Genomic DNA, 23542 nt, shown 5'->3' with positions numbered 1-23542 from the left:
AACACAGGATAACCTTACCTGTCCCAAGATCTCAATGCATGAAGTAAAGAACTGCCTTGTGGGAGGATGACGCTGGGTCTCATCGCTGACGTAATCCACAACAGTAAAGAAGAGGCTGATGCCAACCTTCTGAACCCCAGGGGTGGGGTGCGACTGGTAGGCATTCACTAAGGCCCTGTGGGAAAATGTAGGTAAGGCTATTGGTCTACAGTAAAAGAATCCAGACCCACAGTGTTTCCCTGATACTCTACATTTCTCAGGCAATATTCTTAAGAGTCCTCAGAGCCCCATATGAATGTCACTTTAGAAATATTTCACGGGATAGCTTCCAACTTGACCCAACAACTTTTCAATACACAGAAGTGATTTTATGTCCTCCTGGGGGGAAAAAATTCAGCCTTTATTAACATTAAATATTTTCATAATTGTATGTAATTCATAATTTATTACTCAATTTCACGTATTATAATATAAATACATATTTTTAAACACAAGAACCTTGATTTCCCTCAATTTTAAAATCCAAAATACTGACTTAGGTTGAAGAAAAAGATTTTTGTATAGAACAAGATCCTAGAATAAAAGATATCTCTTCTAATTCTCACTCTGTTTTGAGTTTCTTTCCTAGTAAAAGAAACATCAACCTCTTGTTCACCTTATCTCCTCCTCCTTCTCAGACCCCCACCCCCAATCCAACCCACAAAAGGTCTCAATTCCCCTGTCCACACCACCATCCTAATCTACTGGGCGATTCACTGCTGGTACTAGAACATGCAGTCACCTCTGTAGTAAAAGGCAGAGTCAACCTCCCCTTTCCCAGGTAATGTCCTGGTGGCTTTGGGAAGAAAAAGGAGAGCTCTAAGAGAAACCACAATAGTCAAACGCAAGTTGGCAACTACACCTGAGAGCCCTAGTTCCCCTGAGCAATTCCACTGCCAACTTTGCTCAGTGATGACATCACTGGGTAAATGTGACTTTAATACAAAATTTAAGCACTAAGTCTCTCCGTGATTGAATTCTAATACAATGTATCACCTCCTAATTCAAGGGTCAGCAAAATTATTCTACAAAGGGCCAGATAATAAATATTTTATGCTTTATGGGCTATAAATTGTCACTACACTCAATTCTGCCATTGTAGCATAAAAGCCATACACATTAGGTAAATAAATGGGCATGGCTATGTCACAATAAAACTTTACTTATAAAAATAGATGGCAGGTCAGATTTGGCCCAAAGGCCACTGATCCCTGTACTAATTAGTGGGTGACTGGTGGCTATAGCAGCATGTATGATTACTGTCAGTAATAACAAATAGTATTTTAAATTATAATGCCCTCAAAACTTACGTAATCAAGTTTTCGGCATGCACAGCGGCTTCCACAATATTAAGTGATGGTGGTTTAGCAGCTTCTGCTTGCAACTGCTTCACTTCTTTTCGCAAAACATGAAGCTGTTGGCTTATTGCTTCATTCTTATGCAAACCTTCAAACTAACAAAAATTGAAGTGGTCAACAGACTTATTTGCCCCTACAGCTTTCTAGATATTTTATTACAAATATCCTGGGTATTTGATAAAGAGAATATTATTACAACTAATATTGTAACTCAAAACTCTCAGTTGAACCTGAGAAGGATGGGGGAAAAAAACGTCAAAAACCTATACGAGAATCTCAGGCTTTTCATGAAGAATCAAACTTGAATTAGTTCATTGCTGGTTCAGATCCTTTTGTAGGCTATGTTCTAAATCACTCATGCTTCAATGCTCCAATTCTCATCAAAAATAAACTCAGTGTCTCCCACCACTGGGGCTTCTCTTGAAGCACATCAAGCCCCCCTCTGTTGGCCATCCCTCCCCATAACCATAACCCCTCTCTGTTCTCCCAATCCAGAAGCACATATAATTTGACTCAAGACACTGTGGCTGCACGTTTCATCTGCACCAAACATAAAAAGAAGATGATACAAATCTGTTAATAAAACAACTGCCATTTTGAAAGGAAGAAAAGATATATACTTATAAAAGAAACACCAAAAATAAGATAAAATACAAGAAGTGCCCAAACCAGTTGCGTGCCTAGGAAAGCGCAACTGACTAATTCAGTGGTTCCTAAAAGCCGGTCTTTGATAAAATTTTTATTGGTTCTCAGTAAAGATGTGAAAAATAAGAAGAATTTGAGCTTTTTTAAAAAAAAAACTAAATTTATTTCAATTTTTTTAAAACTATACTTTAAGATTATGTCTTTCCTATTTGAGGGGGTTGTTAATATCCCTTTCTCTAATTAATTGATGGTGACCTATACGATAACTGCTTTGTATGTACATTTTTAATGTCCTTTTTTGCCTGTGGACAGATACAGAGAATATCCTAGGCCCAGGTTGCAACAAAATGTGGCAGTTGTGGGGGACAGGACAGAGGGACAGCCAAGAGGAGCTCAACCAAGGAGGGGGTCAGGGCTGAAGAGGGCAGTGTAATCAGACTGGGGAGCAGGGGGGCCTGTCTTAGAGATACCTTTAATGCAGGTTAGGGAATTTGGGCTTATCTTGCAGGCATGGCAGGAAATGCTGAAGAGACAAGAACATTTAGAAAGCAGGAATTTTAAATCCTACATTCTCTTCACATAGTCTTCCCCAATCACTTGGGTGAGCAGTAGAGTCTACATTTTCTTTTATATGCACCTGCCCAAACCCAGACCTCAGCCACCAATGCAGTGATTACAGGTATCCTTTGTTTATAAATAACGTAATTACTTAATTTACAAACTTGCTCAAATGAATCCCTTATATCCCTGCCAGAGTTATTTTCATAAATTCCAGATCAAAAGCTCCTGAAGGGCAATGGTCCTGCTTGTTTTGCTTTACACAGCAGCCCAGTGCAGCACAACTCTGATAGATGGCATGTTGAGCCCCTACTTTTATGATCATGATAATAACTTTCTTCCACAAAACTCACCAATGTTGTGCTAAAAATCTTTATAAAACTTCTTGTTTTAAAGAAATAATAAGCTGTTACTACGAATCGAAAGGCATAAAAGATGGTTAGCATTTTTTAGCAATAAAGTATTGTTTAATTTTAAAAAAACGGCATAAAAGTGAATATCCAAGAGCATATAATGTTAACAACAATTACTTCAATTTTTACTACTGGAGAAACAAAAGATTTAAAAAAAGTAAATTACTTCCATTAAACCACATAATGAATCAATACAAATATTTTATTTCAAATCTTTCAAATAACAGGCCAATGTTTAATAGCCCAAAATGTGCTCAGGAGTATGTGCAGGCAGCTTTTTTGCCCAATATGTCATCAAGTACAGTTAAACTGGGTCTTTGAGAGTCACAGCCCTTGGCTGACCTGGAGAGAAAGCATCAAAGAGAGGAAAAGAGAAAATCTGAGAGGAGGAAGGAAGACAGTAAGAATGAAGGGAAGTGGAAAGACAATGGGTAATAAAAAAGAGAGGCTCACTTGACTGGGAAATGCAGAGAGAAAAGACTAAAATCACTTTGTAACTTGAACTTTAAAACTGCCACCCCATGTTGTAGAAACTACTTATGCTGAAGAATAAAAGAAAATCAACTAGTTTAGGAAAGTTTAAACTTTCTCACAAAAAAAACCAAAATTATCATAATTTCCTAGTCTACTTATTTTTGTTCATTGTTCCTACCACTGTTAAAAGTTTTCTTTTCTTACTTGAGGGGAGGTGAGAGAGATTGAATGACTACCAGCTCATAATTACAAGAAGCTGTAGACAATAGAACAAAGCAGCATGCTGGAAGCCCGTCCCCTTGAGTCACTATAAGTAGACAAAGAAATACAAAAGTTGCACAAAGCATGTGCTTCAGTAAGCTGTTAAAATAATGTGAGGCCCTCAGTGGGTCTTTTCCATCTTTCATTTCTAGGAATGAGCAAATTTTTCACATGATAATAAATCAGTCCTGGGTCCAGCAAACATGCCCCACAATACCAAAGAACAACAAAAGGAACCCTATTATAAATCACCCCATATCCTCAGGGAATATCACCAAATTATTAGAGGCTTCTGTTAGGAGAGGCGACCACAGAAGAGGCACGTCTCACTTCCCAGAAAATATCTTTGGCTTTTGTATACCCAAAACAAGCTACACATAGTTCAAACATTTGCAGATGGCTGGAAATTTCCAGGGCTTTCCCTCACAGAAAAATTCTACTAAGCAATAAGATATTTTCATGATATAATTTGAAATCTTTACAAAAGAGCCATTGAAATTTATATTTAAAATACGCTTAACATGTTTTAATTTTAGAACTTAAAATTCACACTTGAAATATAAAATTATTTTCCATGAAGTTGATTTTAAAAATTCATCCAATTCAGGAATTCTCTAATCACTGAAAAAGAAGCACTCCTATCACACTAACTCAGAAAGAAACGGGTACACATGTTAATTCAAATGAGATTTGACCATCATGATCAGCTACTTTTCAAAAATCAGAGCTGAAACAGCCAAAGCAAATGGCCTGGCCATTTCCCAATACTGAATGGAAAAGCACAACTCTTGAATTTAAATAGATGCAGGCTTGAATTCCAACTGAGCCACTTACTAGCTGTGTGAGTTTGACAAGTCTCTGAGTCTCTCTGAACCTGCTTTCTCTTCCTCATTCTGTGAAGCTAAATGAAAAACGTAAGCAAAGCCCCTAGCAGATTACCTGGAACGTGAGAGTGCCCAAGCAAGGGGTAAGAAATACTCTGAACAGGGCTGAGAAATAAAGTAATGCACTGAAGTATGACCAGCCTTACTGTTTTCCAAGATCGAATGCCCGGGAGACACTTATATTAGAGTAAAAAGGTAAGTGGAGCAGTGTGTGGTATTTAAGTCAGGATTTTGTATGGAAAGCATTAAACTGGCCAATTAAGCATTAAATTGGCCAAAGGTAAGCAGGATCAAAAATGATTGCCAATTTCTAGTAGGAAAAAGTTCCAACTTCCATGTCTTCCACAGCCAGATAATATCTTCAGGGAGATCATTATGAAGGGTATGTATCCATCATTCATTCCTTCAAACACATCCATTCTGTGACACTGACTGTGTGAAGCACTGACAACATAAACATGAAAAAGACAAGATCCTGACCCTCAGGTAACTCAAAATCTGTTAAAGGCTACAGAACTAATCCTAACACAAAACAAGCTGTAATACAGTCTAACAAGTGGTGTGCTTGTGGCTCTCACTGACTGATTCGGGGGTGTTAAAGGGTACCTATCATGTGCCAAGAGCCATTCTAGGTGGTACTGGTAATACAGATGAATAAGGACAGGAGCTCGATTCCCAAAGAGGTTACAGTCTGGTAGGAAAAATAGCAGGTAACTACAACAGCATTCATGCTCAAGCTGCGATAAGAGGAGGGGATATCTCAGTCTGACTAGAGGAGTCAAGAAGACCTCAAGAAAAGATGCTGCCTGAACCAAGGAATGAAGGGATGAGCAGAAGCTCAGAAATGAGTGGGGGAGAACAAATAACAGCATCTGCTAAGAACAAAGGCATGTCATGTTTGCAGAACAGAAAAGGTCTAAATTGCTAGAAAATAGAAGGTTTGGAGAGTGGAAGAGAGGGTAAATGATGTTGCCAGAAAAAGATTAAGAACAGATTATGGAGGGTCCTAAGAGACATACTCCTTTTAGATACTAGAGAACCAACGTGGGATTTTAGCCCGGAAATGTGATCAGATTTGTGTTTAAAAAGATGAATGGTGAAAAATGAACTAGATAGAGAGAAAGACTATGGACAGGAAGGCTGCTGTATTAGTTCAGGGGAGAAGAGATGTGGGCCGACCATAGGGCAATGGCAATACAAACAGAGAAAGGCATACATTTAAAGCCATTTCAAAGGCAGAACCAATATGACTTGGAAAGCAACTAGATAGGAAGTATAGGGGGGGGGGGGGGGGGGGGGATGTGGATACTGATGCCTCGGTCTCCATCTTGGGAGCCCAGGTAAGTGGAATTACAGAAAAAACAGGTTTGACAGGTAAAGATGAGATTAGTTTAGGACCTAAGGAGTTTGAGGTATCTATGGGACATTCATAGAACGTTAAGTAAGCAAGAAGAAGTCTAGACCTAGAACTCAAGAGAGAAATCTGGACTAGACAAACAGAACAGGAGTCATCAACATATGGACTGACCCTTCGGGGGTCATGGACTGTTGAGGATCGACTGAATCTATGAACTCTCCAGGAAAAAAAAAATTTCTATACACTTTCAGGGTCTTCTCTGGCCCACTAAAGACCCTTCACAAACCCCAGATTAAGAACTCCAGCACAGACAAAAGGAAAAAGCAGCTGGTATCACAGTGAAGAAGGGAATCAGGAGTAGAACCAAGCACAACCAGCAATCCAAGCGTTGAGGAACCCTGGAGGAAACTGAGAAGTAGCTAGAGATCCGAGGAATCTAGAAGAGGCCTCATGATGTTCAGCATCACCAGATGATAGAATGATGTCAAACAGGATCAACACTACTAATCACAACCACGAGGTGGTCACTGGACGCCTGTATATGGAGGGGCTACAGTTTTACATTGTAAGAATAACACAATCTACCTTCTTCAGGAATACTCTCTCCCAGTGACAGTTTCTTGATGAGCCATAAACACTCAGAACTCACCTTCCCTACCCCTGACAAACACCTCTCTTCCTACAAACTAAAGTCATCCATTTGTGTAATGGACAGCATTAGACTCAAGTACAATATTTAACAAAAAATCAGAGCAAACCTAACTGACTTGCTTAGATAATGCCCAAGCTTCACGGCAGCTAGAGTTTTAACTTTCCTCCACTTTGCTCTTAGCCATTAATGAGTAGCAAAAAAAAAGTTTATCTTCAGTTCCTATAAGTATCAACCAGTAAATACTGCCCAGGACAGCTGGAATTAGCAATTACTGTATAATTTTCCAAAGAAATCCTATTTAAGTCTCAGACTACGAAAGTTGCTTGCTGTCTTTACATTTTTAATTCCCCTGGCACATCTGCATCATCAGGCAAAATAATGGCTGGAGTAGTACTGTTGATACCGATACTTCTAGGAGCCATCAGTGGGAGTTCCCAAGCTTCTGGATTTTCCAAATGATGGGACTTCCCAAACTGAAAGTCAGGGCACTGGGCAACAAGTAAGGCCAGCAGAAAATTAAAATGTGCTTTAAGAAAACTTGGATATTTCTAATGAGGTTATGGCCACAAAACACAGTTATTTTTCAAATTCTTTAAGCTTCTATAAAATCTCCTCTATTTTTGCTGTCTGTCCTTTCTTGTTTTTTTACTTCTTCCTTCAAGCAATCTTAGCATCTACCAATTTTTCTTTTGAAAAGTATTTTTTGTGTTGTCTGTAAAAGCAAAATCTAAGGCATATTCATTTTAATCCCTATCATAGATCATCTTCTTTCTGATCTCCTTCCAATCAAAATTATTTTGAAGGTATTTTAGAAAAGGTGTACCTTTTTATTTCAGAATTAACAAACTAAAGGTTATAAAAGAAATTTGAATTCAAGGGTTCAGATAAATCAAGACTATAATCCCTTTTTCTGAAAAGGAAAAAAGACAGGTCACTGGTAGGCTTAGAATTAAAGCTCCCAGGTCTGCCTAATGGTATTTTCCACCGCCAAGACCCTGCAATTTAATAGGAGGTCAAGCAATCAGACCTGTTCTTTGGCTGGGACAGCAAATATTTACAACTCTTCAAACAGTAAGCTATTAGCCAGAATTGGAAAGACATTTCTTTGTACTTATCTCAGTAGTCCCTTAAAAAAAGGCATTTTAGGAGAATTCCCTTCTCTATATAGAATTAACAGCCTGACAAAGATATGTAATTTCAAAATATGGAAAAATACCATATTTGTAAAAACACAGATTGGTAATAAAATGTCCCTTTTTTATTATAACTGGATACATTTTCAGCCTTTTTCCCACCAACTCAAACTCCACCCTCAGCTGGCAAACTTTTCTTCCGGTTTTATTATTTTAGCAAGTGATCCTCCTTAAACACCTCTACCTTAGTCTTGCTAAAGCATTAGCAACTGGGGGAATAAAAACACACCAAAAGAAAATTAACTTCATAAGGTACCTGGCCAAAGATATTATCTCAGTATTTAGGAATCTCACATTCCAGGCCAAATTTCTTAATAGAGGCATACAACTATGTTGAAAAAAATTAGAAATGAATTTTGAAGGTAATAAAAAATATGAGTATAAAAAATTATTTCAAAGAAGACATTTTAAGAAAACAGTCTCCTAGAAGAAACTGATGAAAAATACATTAGAACTGTTAAGATATGGACTGGCACAAAAAGAAGGGAAATTTTTGAAAGACAACCAAGAGTCAGTAAAATAAATACCCCAATTTGTAAAAGCTAACAAAAAAAGAGGAGCTATTTTTGTGCAAGTGTAGTCAAGGAGCAGGTAGCGCCTGTCTCCAAGCATTTCTTTCCCAGCTCACGGAATACTGAATTCACTTGCAGAAAGAGTACCGTGCAGTGACTAAGGAGCATGCACTCTGCAGCTGGAATGCCTGGGCCTTCCTGGTTTTGCCACTCACTGGCAGCGTCACCTTGGATATGTAACTTAACCTCTCTATGCCTCTATTTCTTCACTTGGAAAACACAGACAATAAAGATACCCACCTTACAGTATTGTGGTGAGGATAAAACAAGTTCTGTAAAGTGTTTAGACTCTACCTGGCATAAAGTGAGTGCTATGACATACTGGCTAAGGCTAACCTTCCATTCTGAAGTCCTTACGATGCCATAGACCCAACTTTGGCCTGTTAGCAAGCTCCACCCAACTGATCTGCTTTTCGCACGTGCCTCCCACCTTTGTCTTCAGTGGCTCCCCACTACCCGCAGCATTCAGCCAGAGCCCCCACGTGATGATCCTTTCCAATGTGAGTTCCAACCTTTCCAACATGAATCACGCCCCCCAAAAAAACAACCGAAACAGATCGATTGAGCCACTGGCCCCTAGGTGAAGTCATGGTGACCCCGTTCCCGCATTCCTTCTAACTGAATCCAAACTATCATCACCAAAATCTTTTAACACTAGTTTGAGCCCCTCTCTCCAAGAATCATCTCAATTATTCCCCTTTTCTTTTCATTTCTATCTTGACTATCTGTCTTACAAGACTCATCAGCACTTATGGAAATAAGTGATTACCTTTGTGTGTATCTTCACTCTCCCCAAAACTATTAAATGTTTTGGGACATGGATGATGTACTAAATACTTCTTTCAGTCTTTCTCAATGATATGCCAATATTAGGGACGCAAATGCAATTCTCTGAATTATGAAGAGACTTAATCTTACCTGAACTGTTACAACTCCTGCTCCTTGGCACTTCTTGCCACTACTGCCTCTACACTCCAAATGTAGCGTGGTCTGTTCTTCTCGATTAACATACTGCTTGGGCATTGTGTCCAACAGCTCACTGTCCAGCACAACCTGCTGAGATTCCCGAAGAGCTGCAGTTCTGAAAAACATCATCGGTAGGTTAAAAAAAAAAAAAGTCTTAGGAAAGATTTAATGATAAGTGATAAAGGCTTCCAGTCACCCCCAGCCTGCATTAGAGAACGATAAGGCACAAGAATTCCACAGTAACAAAAAACCAAAGGTGTGTGTGCCAAGACTTACCCAAACCCTCTCCCTGGCAGTCAGAGAGTTAAAAAAGGAAGGAAAAGTAAGACAACTTTTTAGCCAGAAACAAAGCTCCATTTAGAATCTGTGTTATATCAACAATGTTTTTTTAAATGAACCCTTAAATGCAGAAGAACAAATGAGAATTCCATCCTGATTTAATCATCCTAAAGGGGGACCTTATTTGTAAGTATCAGTGACTTTTTAGATATTAGCAATTCAAACTGAGATGTGGAAGACATGGAAAGCTAGTTGTTTACACGGGTGTCAACACTGTTTTAACTGTATTGATTATTACGGTGATGTGCAGGCGGCCTGTGTGGTGCATGTGCAAACAACACACATACAATACATGACTAAACCAAAGACAACCAAGGGATAAAGGGCCAATAAGAGATTGATTCCCATGGGCTTTGCGAAGATAAACTCTTTCACTTTATAAATAAAACAGACTCTACACGCACTCCTCCTCACAGGATCACAAGCTACAATCAAAACCTTATACAGGTGATCATTCTGTATCCACTGTGAACTCAAAATACTAAAATGACTTTCCCACACTTCGATCAAGTATCTGTGTCAATTTTTAAAAGAATATGGGGAGTAAGAGAGCAAAGCAGTGACAAAAGAGAGTAAATCTCATTTCATTCCCTTTTAACACCATCTTTCCAGTATCAGAAGATTTCCTCAGGAAAAGCGTAAGAAAAAAATTTAGCTGGCACTGCTGACACTTGGAAATGCCACAAGAAACTGTACAATTTATATAGGCCATGAAAGCACCATGTAATGTCCACATGAAATTAAAAGACTTGTCACAACTTGGTTAACTAAGGTAACCATCTGAGCCAGTCTGGTCAAATTACCCTGGTGGTGAGAAGGCTAATGAAGAAGCTCTCCTAGGTGCTACTCATCAGGCTGTCAAAGCAGCAAGCACAGAAGCATGATCCTGGAGGGCTTGTGGTCTCACCTGGCCTGCTGCCGCAGCAGATTCAGGTCTGTGCGTACCAGCTGGATGGCGTCCTTCTGACTCAGGATCGAGGCTGAGGAAATAACTGGCACAGGAGGCCTCATTGGCTGCAGAACAAGGGGAGGTTGGGGGTCCTCGTGCTTCCGCAGGTTACTTAAAACCCTTTCTTTAGCTGAAAAAAAAATTAAGTCATATTTACTGAATAATGGCTACTACTAGGTCATAATGTACTACAAAACTAATCTGTTACCTTCATAAAGAATGTTAGAGATCTGAAGAATAGTTGTTTAAATCACCAGAGGCCTAAATGAATAAAATTATCTTTTGTTCCTTGCCAGTTCTGAGGGATCACCCACCAGCCTAATGATACTCTACCAGGAGCTGGGAGCTCAGGAGCATGTGTTATGATTAAATAGAATTCTTATCCTCAAAAAGTCTTGATGATAGTCAAAGACCTACTGCTCACAATCTTAAATTATCACCCTAGACAGCTTTGCATAACATGCTAAGGTGTTTGGACTTGACACTACTGTAAAAGGGATCTACTGAATAACTCTAAGCAAGCTTTAGAAAGATGGTAGCTATCATCTGGACAGTGGACTGGGGAAATGGGGCAGGTAGCCCAGTTAAGAGTTTAATGCAATCATCCAAATAAACTTCATAGGAATAGGAGAAAGAGGAATGGGCATTATGGAATGAAGCTGAGTAAAAAGTCCTGCATTAGGCCAAGGTTTGAACAGGAGGGTGCAGAGTAGTAGAGTTAAAATAAATGAAGACATGGGCATGAACTCCTACAGAACTTATATTTATGTAGTCATACAGTCATTCATTCATTCATTTGTTCATTCACTCAAAAACTGATTTACGAGTCCAAATAAGAAATCATGTACCATATAAGAAAAATAAAGGTAAAAAACGGTAAATCTGTACCATGCAACTTTGCACTAGATTTCACATGATCTCATACTGGTCAATCCAACTTAAATGTTTATATTTCTACACTTAGTACACAGCTGAATACACAGTAGGTGTCCAATAAATTCCTATCTTCCCTTCCTTTCTTTTCACTACACTATCCACATACCACACAGCTCATAGGGACTGAAGAACATGAAGAAAAATGCTGCCATGTAAGATAGCAGAGGTCGGGAGAGGTCAAGGGAATTTCAAGTCAGTAAGTCAACAAAGTACTTAAGGGACTACTCTGAATTTCCGATTTCATTCCAGATATAGCATTCAATTTTCTATTCTTGTTAAGAAAAATTAAAGAAAACTTAATAGCCATGACTTTACTTGGCATAAGAAAACTTGTATTGTTTGTAATCCAAACAGATGGAATTTAACATTCCAAACAGGTCAAGTCCAGGACCGTCCCTTATAGCTGGGGTTTTTCCACTAGAACTACCACTCTATGCACAGAATGTAACAAAGCTGGATATTCACCATGGGGTAAGACTCCTGACTATGTTCAAGTTTCTTTCAAGCAACATTAGGTCATGACTCTAAAGGAAAATGGGGGTGGGGGAGGTGGGGAGGGTCTTTTTCTAACCCAATATAACTTATTACGAAAGAAAAAGCAAGGGTGGTACTTTAAATACAAAACAAAAGACAGAAAAAAACTTAATTCAGAGCATATTTAACTATAATCACAACTCTGGACCACAACTGACAAAAAGTTACAAAGCCAACAAATTTAAGAAAAAGAAGTTGGTGTCGTAAGTATACAATAACCTATGAAGAGCTGCTGAAATTTTTCCTACAATCACAATCACAAGTTCCATCGTTTGATATAATCATCATCTAACCTGCTCTCATCTGAGAAAAACCTGAAACTAATTATTTAAAAATCTAGGCTTTAATTTTATTTAGAACTGCAACCTGTAGTGATCTCCAGAAACAAGACAAGTGGTGAAGAGCAGGGTCTCTGAAGCCTGCTCTTCAAAGCCCCAGCTTTGTGACTTCAGAAAGTTACCTAATCACCATACACTTCAGGTTCCTTATCGGCTCAAGGCAAACCCCAAATAATTAAATTCTAGCTTTTACTTTACATGTTGTAAGTCAATTAAAATGTCTTTTTAAAGCATCATGGAGAAAATGAACCACAAGCTACCTTATCACTTTTCCAATACCAATTTACAGGAAATACAGGGGACAGAAAAACATATTAAACTATACCACAAAGGTATAATTAGCAACATCCAGACGGGGGAAACTCCATGGCAAGGGTCATGCCTCAGTGTGGCCAATGAGATGTAACTGGAAAGTCTATGAGCAGCTTCCTGAAAGAGTCCTTAAAAGAGGGAGACTTCCCTACCCGCTGAATGGAAGGCAAATGTGACAGCTTAAGCTTAAGCAGCCACCTTGAACCATAAGTGGATGCCAGATGTGAACACAGTTAGACAGCAAGATAGGAGGAGCACGGGTCCTTGAAGGCTTTCAGGCCATAAAGCTACTGCTCTGAACTGCCTGCCTCCAGACTTCTTTTACATGGAAAAAAAATCCCTATCTTATTTAAGTCCTCACTGTTCTTGGAATTTCTCTCATTCAAAGCATAACCTAACCCCAAGTGGTTAACAAGTTAACAATGAACTCCTAAAAAAGCAGTTCTCACTGAGGGGTACACTTTGTGAACCTTAACCCTCAGTGGCTCTGATTCACTCACTCACCCATTCATTCACTCATTCATTCACTCACTCATTCATTCAAAGGGTCTCATGCTCACTCACACAACTCACCCAACAAAGGATCAGTGAAGTCCAGCGGCACTGACGAACTGCAGGGTGTAGAATGGGACTCAAGCTTGGCCTGCATCCACAGACTAATGGTTTCCTGAAACTCATAATGTATGCGCTCCATGTTCAAATACTCCATCCACAGGTCCTAAAATGGAACCACAGGACTTTAACTTTCAGAGATGAATCACATATTCACATATAAAACTGTATATTTAACTTTAGAGTGAACCCATAAGTTTCAACATGAGGTGGTCCACTCCAAGTTCTCCAAGCATTAGGATAAATCGCATTTAAAATGGGCACTCTAGGGAATTCCCTGGCAGTACAGTGGTTAGGACTTGGCACTTGAACTGCCTAGGGCCCGGGTTCAATCCCTGGTCAGGGAACTAAGATCCTGCAAGCCGTGTGGTGTGGCCAAATAAATAAATTAAAAAATTAAATGTCTAACAACCTTAGGAATCTCAAAACCTTTTGATTGCGTACCATGACTGGAAAAAATTATTGCAACAGCCTCACTAAATGTATATTTATAAATTACATACATATACTACTGAACTAATATAAGACATAGGTAAAAAAAACAAAAACAAATTTTAAAGAGATAAAAAATAAATATATTGAAAATAATTGGATCTGGATTATATCAAGCCTTAGGTCCCAATACCAACTTACAGGAAATACAGGGGACAGAAAAACATATTAAACTACACCACAAACATATAATCAGCAAAATCCAAACTGTGGGGAAGCTCTATGGACAAACTACCCAGTTTCTTCAACAAATAAATTGCACTTTAAAAAAAAGGATAAGGGGAGGACCTATAGATTTAAACAGATTAATAAGAACTATCAACCAATTACAAAATGCAGACTCTGATTCAAACAAACTGTAAAAGTAAATAAAAACAAAACTTTTATGACATTTGTAAGAGCACTGGAAATTTGAACACTGTCTAGATATTTGATATTAAGAAATTACTGTTAATATATTTCAAATGTAAATGCTCTTGGATTATGCTATTATTTTTTTTTAATAAATTTATTTATTTATTTATTTTTGGCTCTGTCGGGTCTTCGTTGCTGTGCGTGGGCTTTCTCTAGCTGCAGTGAGTGGGGGCTACTCTTCGTTGCGGTGCGTGGGCTTCTCATTGTCATGGCTTCTCTTGTTGCGGAGCACGGGCTCTAGGCGCTCAGGCTTCAGTAGTTGTGGCACGTGGGCTCAGTAGTTGTGGCTTGCAGGCTCCAGAGCTCAGGCTCAGTAGTTGTGGCACAAGGGCTTAGTTGCTCCGCAGCATGTGGGATCTTGCCCAGCCAGGGCTTGAACCTGTGTCCCTTGCACTGGCAGGCAGATTCTTAACCACTGCGCCACCAGGGATGCCCTGTTTTTTTTTTAATCTTCGTCTTTTAAAATACGTATCAAATGCCCTCTAGGATTAGCTCCAACATGGTGGTGGGACTGGATTGGCTATAGGTGAAACTAGACACATGATACATACAGGCAGAGGGAGAAGGGCATGTCTATTATACTATTCTATTTTTCTGTATGATTGAATTTTTCATTACAAAAGGTAAAATAAATAAGTAAATAGATATGATTGACCAAAAATAATAGAAACAGAAATTCCAGTATTTTCCTCCCACTCTCCAGTGAGCTGTCTTGCATATTTTGCATATTTGTCTTGCATAAAATATATGTCTGACATATACTTCACTCTGGTGATGACTACATATTAGAATGGTGGACTGCCATTAGTAAAAAAGAAAGTCAACTATCAATGAACACCAAAAACTACTTCAAACAGTAATAGCTGATGAGCAGATATGGACTGTGGTTTTGTGGACGATGGTTTTCTTTTTTTTTCTGATTTTGAGTGTTCTAAAGGATACCTATAAATGTAAAAATGTTTCAGGCTTCTCAGTTAGCACACTCCCATGAAGTCCTAAATCGTTATTTCCAAACCAATCATGGCACAAGGCATTCCAGACTCAGAGAAGGAACTCCAAAGTCATCCTGATCACAAGCCTGGATCTTGGACGCACCAAACAGTTTGAGGTGCTGTACCAGACGCTCCTACTGTGTATACACATCTCCTTTAATTGGGGTCTGGATGTCACTTTCTCCACCTCTGTGCTAACGTACTGTTGGCAGAGGCTAACAATTAGAAAAGAATACAGAGAATTAACAATGGGTAAGCAGAGATGTTTCAGAAACCACTAAAAGACAGAATAACTCTGAACCTGAATTACTGATTCAAAATACGAGCTATAAAATTAAAAGGCCAGCAGAAACTAACACAACATTGTAAAACAACTATACTCCAATAAGAAAAATTTTTTAATAAATAAATAAAAATTTTTAAAAAATCAAATGGCAAGCAGACTTAAAAAAAAAAAAGAAAGCAATTAACCGTGTAGATGCTGGGGAACCAAGATAAATATCAGAGAACCAAGAAAGCTATGATTAATTTTTTAAAACACTGACCAAGTACCTACTACATGCAAATTCTCAGATAAGGCTTTGGGTTGTGGAGTATAAAGAAGAGATGAGTATGGACCTGCACTCAAAAGATTTCAGGATACCATGACCATTTGTGTATTTTTCCTATTTCTCTGGCCCTGTATTCTCAGCCTTATTTCTCTGTGCCTTTCAATGTTACTTCTCAGTTCCATCTTCAGTCCTCTTCTTAATCCAAATACTCTATTACCATTACACCCACATTTCCTACACTACCCCATTCCTGAACTCTAGACCTGTATATCCCCTCCCCACCAACTCTTTAATAAGAGCTCTCCTTGAAGCCCCTCAGGCACTTCCTCTTCCAGTACTGTAAACAGCAGCTGCCCAAGCTACGAATTTGGAAGTCCTTGTACTATCTGATCTGCCCTACAACTGTATGACAGACTCTAACTCCATCCACCTCATTACAAATACCTCCATTTCATTTCTTTTTATGGCTGAGTAATATTCCATTGTATATATGTGCCACATCTTCTTTATCCATTCATCTGTCGATGGACATTTAGGTTGCTTCCATGTCCTGGCTATTGTAAATAGAGCTGCAATGAACATTTTGGTACATGACTCTTTTTGAACTATGGTTTTCTCAGGGTATATGCCCAGTAGTGGGATTGCTGGGTCGTATGGTAGTTCTATTTGTAGTTTTTTAAGGAACCTCCATACTGTTCTCCATAGTGGCTGTATCAATTTACATTCCCACCAACAGTGCAAGAGTGTTCCCTTTCCTCCACACCCTCTCCAGCATTTATTGTTTCTAGATTTTTTGATGATGGCCATTCTGACCGGTGTGAGATGATATCTCATTGTAGTTTTGATTTGCATTTCTCTAATGATTAATGATGTTGAGCATTCTTTCATGTGTCTGTTGGCAATCTGTATATCTTCTTTGGAGAAATGTCTATTTAGGTCTTCTGCCCATTTTTGGATTGGGTTGTTCATTTTTTTGTTATTGAGCTGCATGAGCTCAATATATTTTTAATTCATCCATTTATTTAACTACTCCTGCTATTTCAATAGCTCTTCAAACAAAGACTTTGGAAAAAGACATCCTGCTGGTAATGTCCTCTCTGCCACTCCGCATCACCATATCTTCCTTTCAACCTGAGAACTCCCATTTGTCCTTTAGGGCTCAGTTCAAAGGTCACACTCCAGCCTCAGTCTGAATCATGTGCCATTTGTGCATGTTTCCACAGCACCCTGTGCATTCCACCCCCACAGTCTTCATCACCGGATGAAATAATTATTTAGTCCCCCATTTGACAGTAAGCACCTTAAAGGCAGAGACTGCATCAAGTTTCTTTTCATCTTTGGTATTAGATGCCTGACACCTTAAAGGCATTCAATAGATACTCACAGAAGGAAGGGAAGGAAAGAAGAAAGAAGAAAAGAGAGGAAGGAAAGACAAAGAACACAGAAGAAAGTGAACGACACCTACTAGAGATGAAATAGTATATACAGTGTGGAAGCAACTATGTTTAAAGACCCAAATTGAAGTCTCTCAAGTCTTAGAGGATCCTAAATCCCATCCAATGTTGGGGGACAATGCCCAGTAGAGTTCAACCCCTAGAAAAAAGAAACTGGAACAGGAGAGATATGCCTACACACACACACCTACATACATACACACACACACACACACACACACACACACACACACACACACACACTCACACAAATGATAGCTACAGAAGCTTAGAGAAAACTCAGAAGTTTTGGCCTAAAAAAGACCACAGACATCTTTGCTTGGGTACTAGGGAGAGAACAAATTAGGATATGTGAAGACTAGAATTGAGTATCTCCAAAAGGGCAACCAAAACTGTGATAGCTACAAGTAAGTCATCTCCAAAGGCAAACAAAGGTGAACTCCCTATCTCCATGCTACTAACTTGCTATACAACGTATGAATCTTAACAATCTTAACAAATTCTTACACAGTTTTATGGGAGTAGAGATGACTGCTTAAAAGTATTCAGCTGCTGATGATTTAAAACAAGGAAGAATACAGTCAGAGAAAGGCTGTGTTTATGAGGCTGTAGAAGGTCCCAGAATGAGCTTCAAGCCTTCAGGTGAGGCCATAGTGGGGTCAGAGATTCAAAAGGAAATAATCCTACAAAAAAATCACTTATATATTGACAAAACCACAAGAACAATGACCATCCCAGTGACCCGATTTCCGTATCAACAAGGGGTTTTACCATTAGGTTATAAAAGTGACCAATTCAAATTACAGTTAGATATGCTAAGAGAGACATTGCCATAGTTTTACCTGCTGATTCTGCATCACTTTTGCTAGCCTGTGAATATCATAATGCTTTGGCAGAGAAGGGATATACGTATCTCCTTTTTGAAAATTCTCGTCTTCTAGCCATAATATATATACATTGAAGAGCCTAAAAGAAAAAAACATAATTACATAAAATACAAAAAGATGTGCAGGCAAACGAAGTTTCTTACACCTCTAGGAGCACTGGCACTAAAAGATAAAAGTTTGGAAGCACATAACACAGAAAATGTTTCCAACCACCACACTCCCAAGAAGGGCCAGCAAGGGAGAAAGGTCACAAATCATTTACATACGATGCAATAATTGCTAAAACAAGAGGAGTGAAGAAAGGGCTCTGTGAACTCTATTACTAAAGAGGGTTAAATACAGTACACAGAAAAAAATAACTGGAGAAGGTGACTTTAACACAGACCAAGGATCTGAATTTCAAGCTTTTCTTTCCTGGACAATCAGTCACAGTGAGCCTTGGTGCTTGGAAAAGTTTAGATAGCATTCAAATAAACACCTTTTCTGTCTTTCAGAGAAAATATTAAAAGCCATTTTAAACTTATGCATTGGAAGAACCTGCCAGCTTTAGGCTCCATGACAATCCCTTGCCTCAAAGAATCACAAATAGAACCCATAGCATGTATGCACCCTGTTCCCATGAAGAAGGAACAGAAGAAAGCTAAAAACAGGAAAAAAAAAAATTCTCTATTTTCCAGTAAAAACTTTTTTAAAAATTTAATGATGCTTCCTTTGTTTTTATTTTGTTTTGTTTTTACAAGGAAGACAGTCCATTTAGCTCAGATCACTGGTATTTTAAGCAGTTGTTTGCAGCAACAGGTACCAGAGTAGTCTACAGCACACAAATTACAAACAAAGTACCAGGTGGGGACCAGGAGGTGTGGCTGGACTTTTCTCAATAAAGTGGAAAAATACCGCCTTTACCCTGGCAGCAGTCTATGTAGGAAGAGACCCAGGGACAGAGCTTTGAGGCTCTTAAACAGGATAGGCTGGGACGGAGCTCTCTTCCAGCTTGACTGGGTTATATGTCTACTTCACAACATGCCAAAGGAGGGCAAAAGGGAACATCAAAGACTTTCTTAGCTGATCTAAACGTTCAAAGATAAAGCCTTCCCAATGGTTAAGCCCAGCTAAAAATACATTTTCCTTCAAGCAAGGAAGAGACAGGGAGAAATCATTCTGGAGGCTGAGAGAAGCCCTAAGGTTTTGAGGTCAATCAAGCCTGAAGCCTGAGTGCTGGATCGAAACACTGGGTTTCCTCACCGAGACATCTGTATTCACTTTGTATTCAGAGTTCATTATTAAGAGCCGTTTTTATTAAGTCTTATTTATAAGACTAATATCTCGTTTACATCAAGCTTACAAATGAAGGGTGAAAGAACAGTGTGAAAGCGACACACACTTACCTCAGAGTTCTTAACCTTTTAGGGGATGCAAATATTAAGCCTATTTTTAGAAGCAGTTTTGGAAGATTATGAATCCACCGCACCCCAGGTGGATCCCACAATCCCCTAGAGGGCCTATGAATCTCACTTAAAGAACCCTGCCTGGGTCGTTTATTTCTTTTAGAGAACTATCCTAGCAGGCTTTACTAGTTGTTAACCTGCTATTATCACTTCTTTGGGTTTGTTTCTGTTGTTAAATAAAGAAATAGAAGAGGTCACCAGCCCTCCGGTTTAAGAGCTTTCACTCAGACTCCAGGCACTTCACAGAGGTACATCCAAATTGCTGATTCACTCTCATAAGAAACACAAAAGAGAAACATTACAGGATGCAAACCTATAGTCAAAACCACCTTCCATATTCAATCTAACAGGTTAAGAGAATAACATCCAGCAGCTGTAACACAAATCAAAGAGCCGGCACAAGTACCTGTGCTGCAAACAACAACATAAATGGCTAAATAGCCATGCCTCACCTCACGAGCTCCGTGTGCAGTTCTGGTGAAGTCAGGTAAGCAGGGGTGCCAGCCTGGGTCGCTGGCAGCCCTTCACTGCCCTCTGCTGGAACTCGGAGGGCCTTGCTCGCAGCATGGTGGAAGTCAGCCACCTCAGTCAGACGCCTCTTCATTTCTTTCAGCAAATTGATATGAGCAGGGCTTTGAAAAAACCTTCTTCCAATACAACCATCTATGGGTAGCCTTAAAAAATGCAAGCACAGATCACAACAGGATCAACACAAGATGCTCTTTCTATGTGACACAAAATTACAGTCTGTTAAGTCAGTTTATTAAATTAATACATACTATCTCTATCTCAATGGTTATAATGAGGCTCCAACAAGATGGCGCATATAAAAGCAGTTTTTAAAAGAACGAAATGCTATGCAAATTCAAGACACTGTCACCACTTAGAGGTACAGAAGAGATTAAAGATAGTCCCTTTTCTTAAAGAACTTGCAATCTGGTAGAAAACAGAAGTGCTGAAGAATCAACATCCATATGTTTCAAAGGGGTGAGTTAAGGGAGTGCAGGTGCACTAGACACAGAGCTGGAGCCAGACAGCGATGGTCAGTGACAGTGAGCAGCCACAGCTGGCCAGAGTCCCTTCACATCCAGCGGAAATGCTGGACTCCCCCCAGGCACCGCCTGGCCTTCGTCCACAGCTGCACTACCCATCACCAGTCCCCCGGAACAAGCTCCACCATGGCCACACGAGCAGCCTCAGCTTGGGACAGTCTCTCCCTTTGCAGCTCCAGAAGCTCTCTGCTTAACCTTGCAGGGTCCCGGGGTGTTGTCTTCACCAAACTGGGTATGGGGGGGTGGTAAAGAGAGAGCGGCCACAGGATACCCTGAACTCAGAAAAGGTCTAGTCTAATAGATGTGAAACAGGAAAGGAGGGAGGCTCCTAGCCAGAGATTGACTCTAACTCCCATGCCACTGTGTGAGAACACAGAGCTGCAGAGCAATGCAAAGGCAGGAACTGATTCACAGAAACTTACTACTACTCTGGGTACCATACCCATATTGCGGTCCTGGGCGGTGAAGATACAGGAGGAAGAACTTCTGCCAAATGAGTGGCAGAAGAGGATGGTCAGAAGGCGTGACGAGAGCCTGGTGGGCCCAACGATAAATCAGCAGCCTCTGGAGGGACGGGACGATGGGGAGTTTCAGCTGAGCCTGGGCTTTCTACAAAAGAGGCGGGCTTTGAGCAACCATGTAATGACCACAATTGCAAACAGTCACTTCCTAAGTGATTCAAATGAAATGCTGAACATGGTGTTTTTGAATCAATAAGAAAAAAGAAAAGTCATATAAACCTTACTTCTCCAACCCGCTAGCTAACACTTTAACCTTAGTAGCAAGACATGTAGGGCAGCTTTTTTTCAAGAATTTCACAGACCCCAGAATTGGACTGGGTCTTAAGCATCACCTAGTCTAATCTCATTTCCATGCCTTTCCATTCCTTTGCATGTAAAACACTATAGTGCAAGAATAATATAAAAGCCAAAGTAAATTTTATCAACCTCTTGAAAATTGAGATTTTTTTTTTTTTTTGGCCACGCCGCATGACATGTGGGATCTCAGTTCCGTGACGAGGGGTCGGACCTGCGCCCCCTGCATTGGAAGTGCAGAATCTTAACCACTGAACCACCAGGGAAGTCCCAAAAATTTAGATTTTAAATGGACGTTCAAGAATGATAAATCCCTTGACAGGCTCTGAAATCCAAAAGCAAAGTCTATACTATAGGACCTGAAAATAGAAAGTCTTTAATTCTAAAGCCTCATTCCAGTCTTTCTCACACTTTAGTTCGCCTAAGGATCAGCTAGGGAGTTTTTAAAAATAAATTCCTGATCCCACTCCAGACTCAGAATCCCAGAGGTTGGGGTCCAGGAATCCGATTTTTAACAAGCTCTCTAGGGGATTCTGCTGCTTTAAAACAAAGGCAATCCCCTTTATACATGCAATGAACACGGCCTCAAATTATTAGGTTGTGACTCTCAATGTTAAAAGAACCTTGGGAAGGAGGTATACACTTCAATTACACCATGTTAAGCATTAGTTTGGTTATTGTGCTTTCCAAACATTCACAACAAAAGAAAACACAGAAGTCCAAAAGCTACAGGTGAACCCATCAGCATCAAAGTGTCAACCACCTTCTACCACTCAAATGCAGAACGCTATTTGCACCTTTAGAGCTTGGTCAGGAGTAAATGCAGAGTTTGTAACCAATTCCCCTTCAACAACTCTTCGGAGCTGGGAGTCTTCTTCAAAGATGGATTCCATGTTCAGGACTGTCCATGCAAACCAGACCTACAATAACACCAGGTAAAGGTGAGGGGAATGAGCTACTAACTCAGACAGACAAAATACATCCTCACATTCCACAAATAAACATTACAGTTCCTAAAATTAACATAGTTTTTATACCTATTTCTACTCTTATCACAGATATAAATTTACATGAAATAGGCCACTGAAAACTGTTAAATTACTTTAGAAAGGTTACTTTAGTAAAAGATGTTTGTTTGCTCAACTTTAGTGGGCAGGTTCCGTATGCACGAGGGATAGGAAAGAGGGCCAGACGTGAGCTCTGCCCTTAAGAAGTTTTGCATTCGCCAGAGGAGACAAGACTAATATAAGTAACCAAAATGTAAAGTGAGAAGTGTGAGTCCTGAATCAGGGGTCGAGTGCTATGGGAAACCAGAGGAGGTAGGGTGGGATCAGAGAAGGTAAATATACCACAGAAGACTCTAGGCAGTGACTGGAGGGGAAGGCATGCCTGGTAAGAGGATCAGCTAAGCAAAAGATGGAAACTCCAGAGATGTATGCAGGTAACAGCATGGAGCATGTTTCAGCTGGACCACGAGAGGTATGAGGAAGAGCAGGAGGTAAGTGCGTGATGCGAAGCTGAAGGATGTTACTACTAATTTAAGTGATAAAACAGAGACATAATGGGACACACAAAGTCCTGAGAGGTGGTGATAATGATGAAAGTAATGCTGCGAATTAATGATAACGATGATAACTGTAACAGCCAACACCTAGCAAACACTGTTCTAAGCGCTTTACATGTAGGTGCGATCATTAGTCCCATCTGACTGTTGAGGAAACTGAGGACAAAGAGGTTAGCCAGCTGCCCAAGGCACAGCGCTAGCAAATGGCAGAACCAAGGCTGAACCCCGGGTGGTCCGGCTCCAGCGTCCACGCTTAAACGCTCTGCCCTGCAGCTGGCCAGGTTCTGCAGTCAGGCAGTTGGAGTCTGACCCTGAGCCAGCCACTTGACTCCATGAAACCTCAGCGAACACCCCTGTGAGACAGGAATAGCAACAGCACAGGCTCAACAGAGGGCTACTGTGAGGAGTCAATGAAAATGTGTTCCTATGCATAGAAAGTGTTAAAAGATGTTAGTTATCTTAGACTATTAGTAATGTAGGTAAG

The 23542-nt window shown here is 39.8% G+C and overlaps 1 protein-coding gene across 4 annotated transcripts in view; it reads right to left on the bottom strand.

Moving 5' to 3' along the window:
* EPG5 (ectopic P-granules 5 autophagy tethering factor) overlaps positions 1 to 23542 on the bottom strand; it is a 136283-nt gene that overhangs the window by 47709 nt on the left and 65032 nt on the right. For all 4 annotated transcript variants that reach the window (XM_082353305.1, XM_082353306.1, XM_082353307.1 and 1 more), the window contains exons 21-29: positions 22292 to 22414; positions 21122 to 21288; positions 20080 to 20301; positions 18138 to 18261; positions 13354 to 13498; positions 10619 to 10790; positions 9325 to 9487; positions 1350 to 1492; positions 19 to 175 (exon numbers count right to left, since the gene is read on the bottom strand). In XM_082353305.1, the coding sequence (XP_082209431.1) occupies positions 19 to 175; positions 1350 to 1492; positions 9325 to 9487; positions 10619 to 10790; positions 13354 to 13498; positions 18138 to 18261; positions 20080 to 20301; positions 21122 to 21288; positions 22292 to 22414 (1416 nt within the window). The remainder of the gene's footprint in view (positions 1 to 18; positions 176 to 1349; positions 1493 to 9324; positions 9488 to 10618; positions 10791 to 13353; positions 13499 to 18137; positions 18262 to 20079; positions 20302 to 21121; positions 21289 to 22291; positions 22415 to 23542) is intronic.

Source organism: Balaenoptera borealis, assembly GCF_965194805.1.
Source record: "Balaenoptera borealis genome assembly, chromosome: 14".
Taxonomy (NCBI): Eukaryota; Metazoa; Chordata; class Mammalia; order Artiodactyla; family Balaenopteridae; genus Balaenoptera; species Balaenoptera borealis.
The sequence above is the reverse complement of the archived record's forward strand: the minus strand, read 5'-3'. Positions and strand labels throughout refer to the sequence as shown.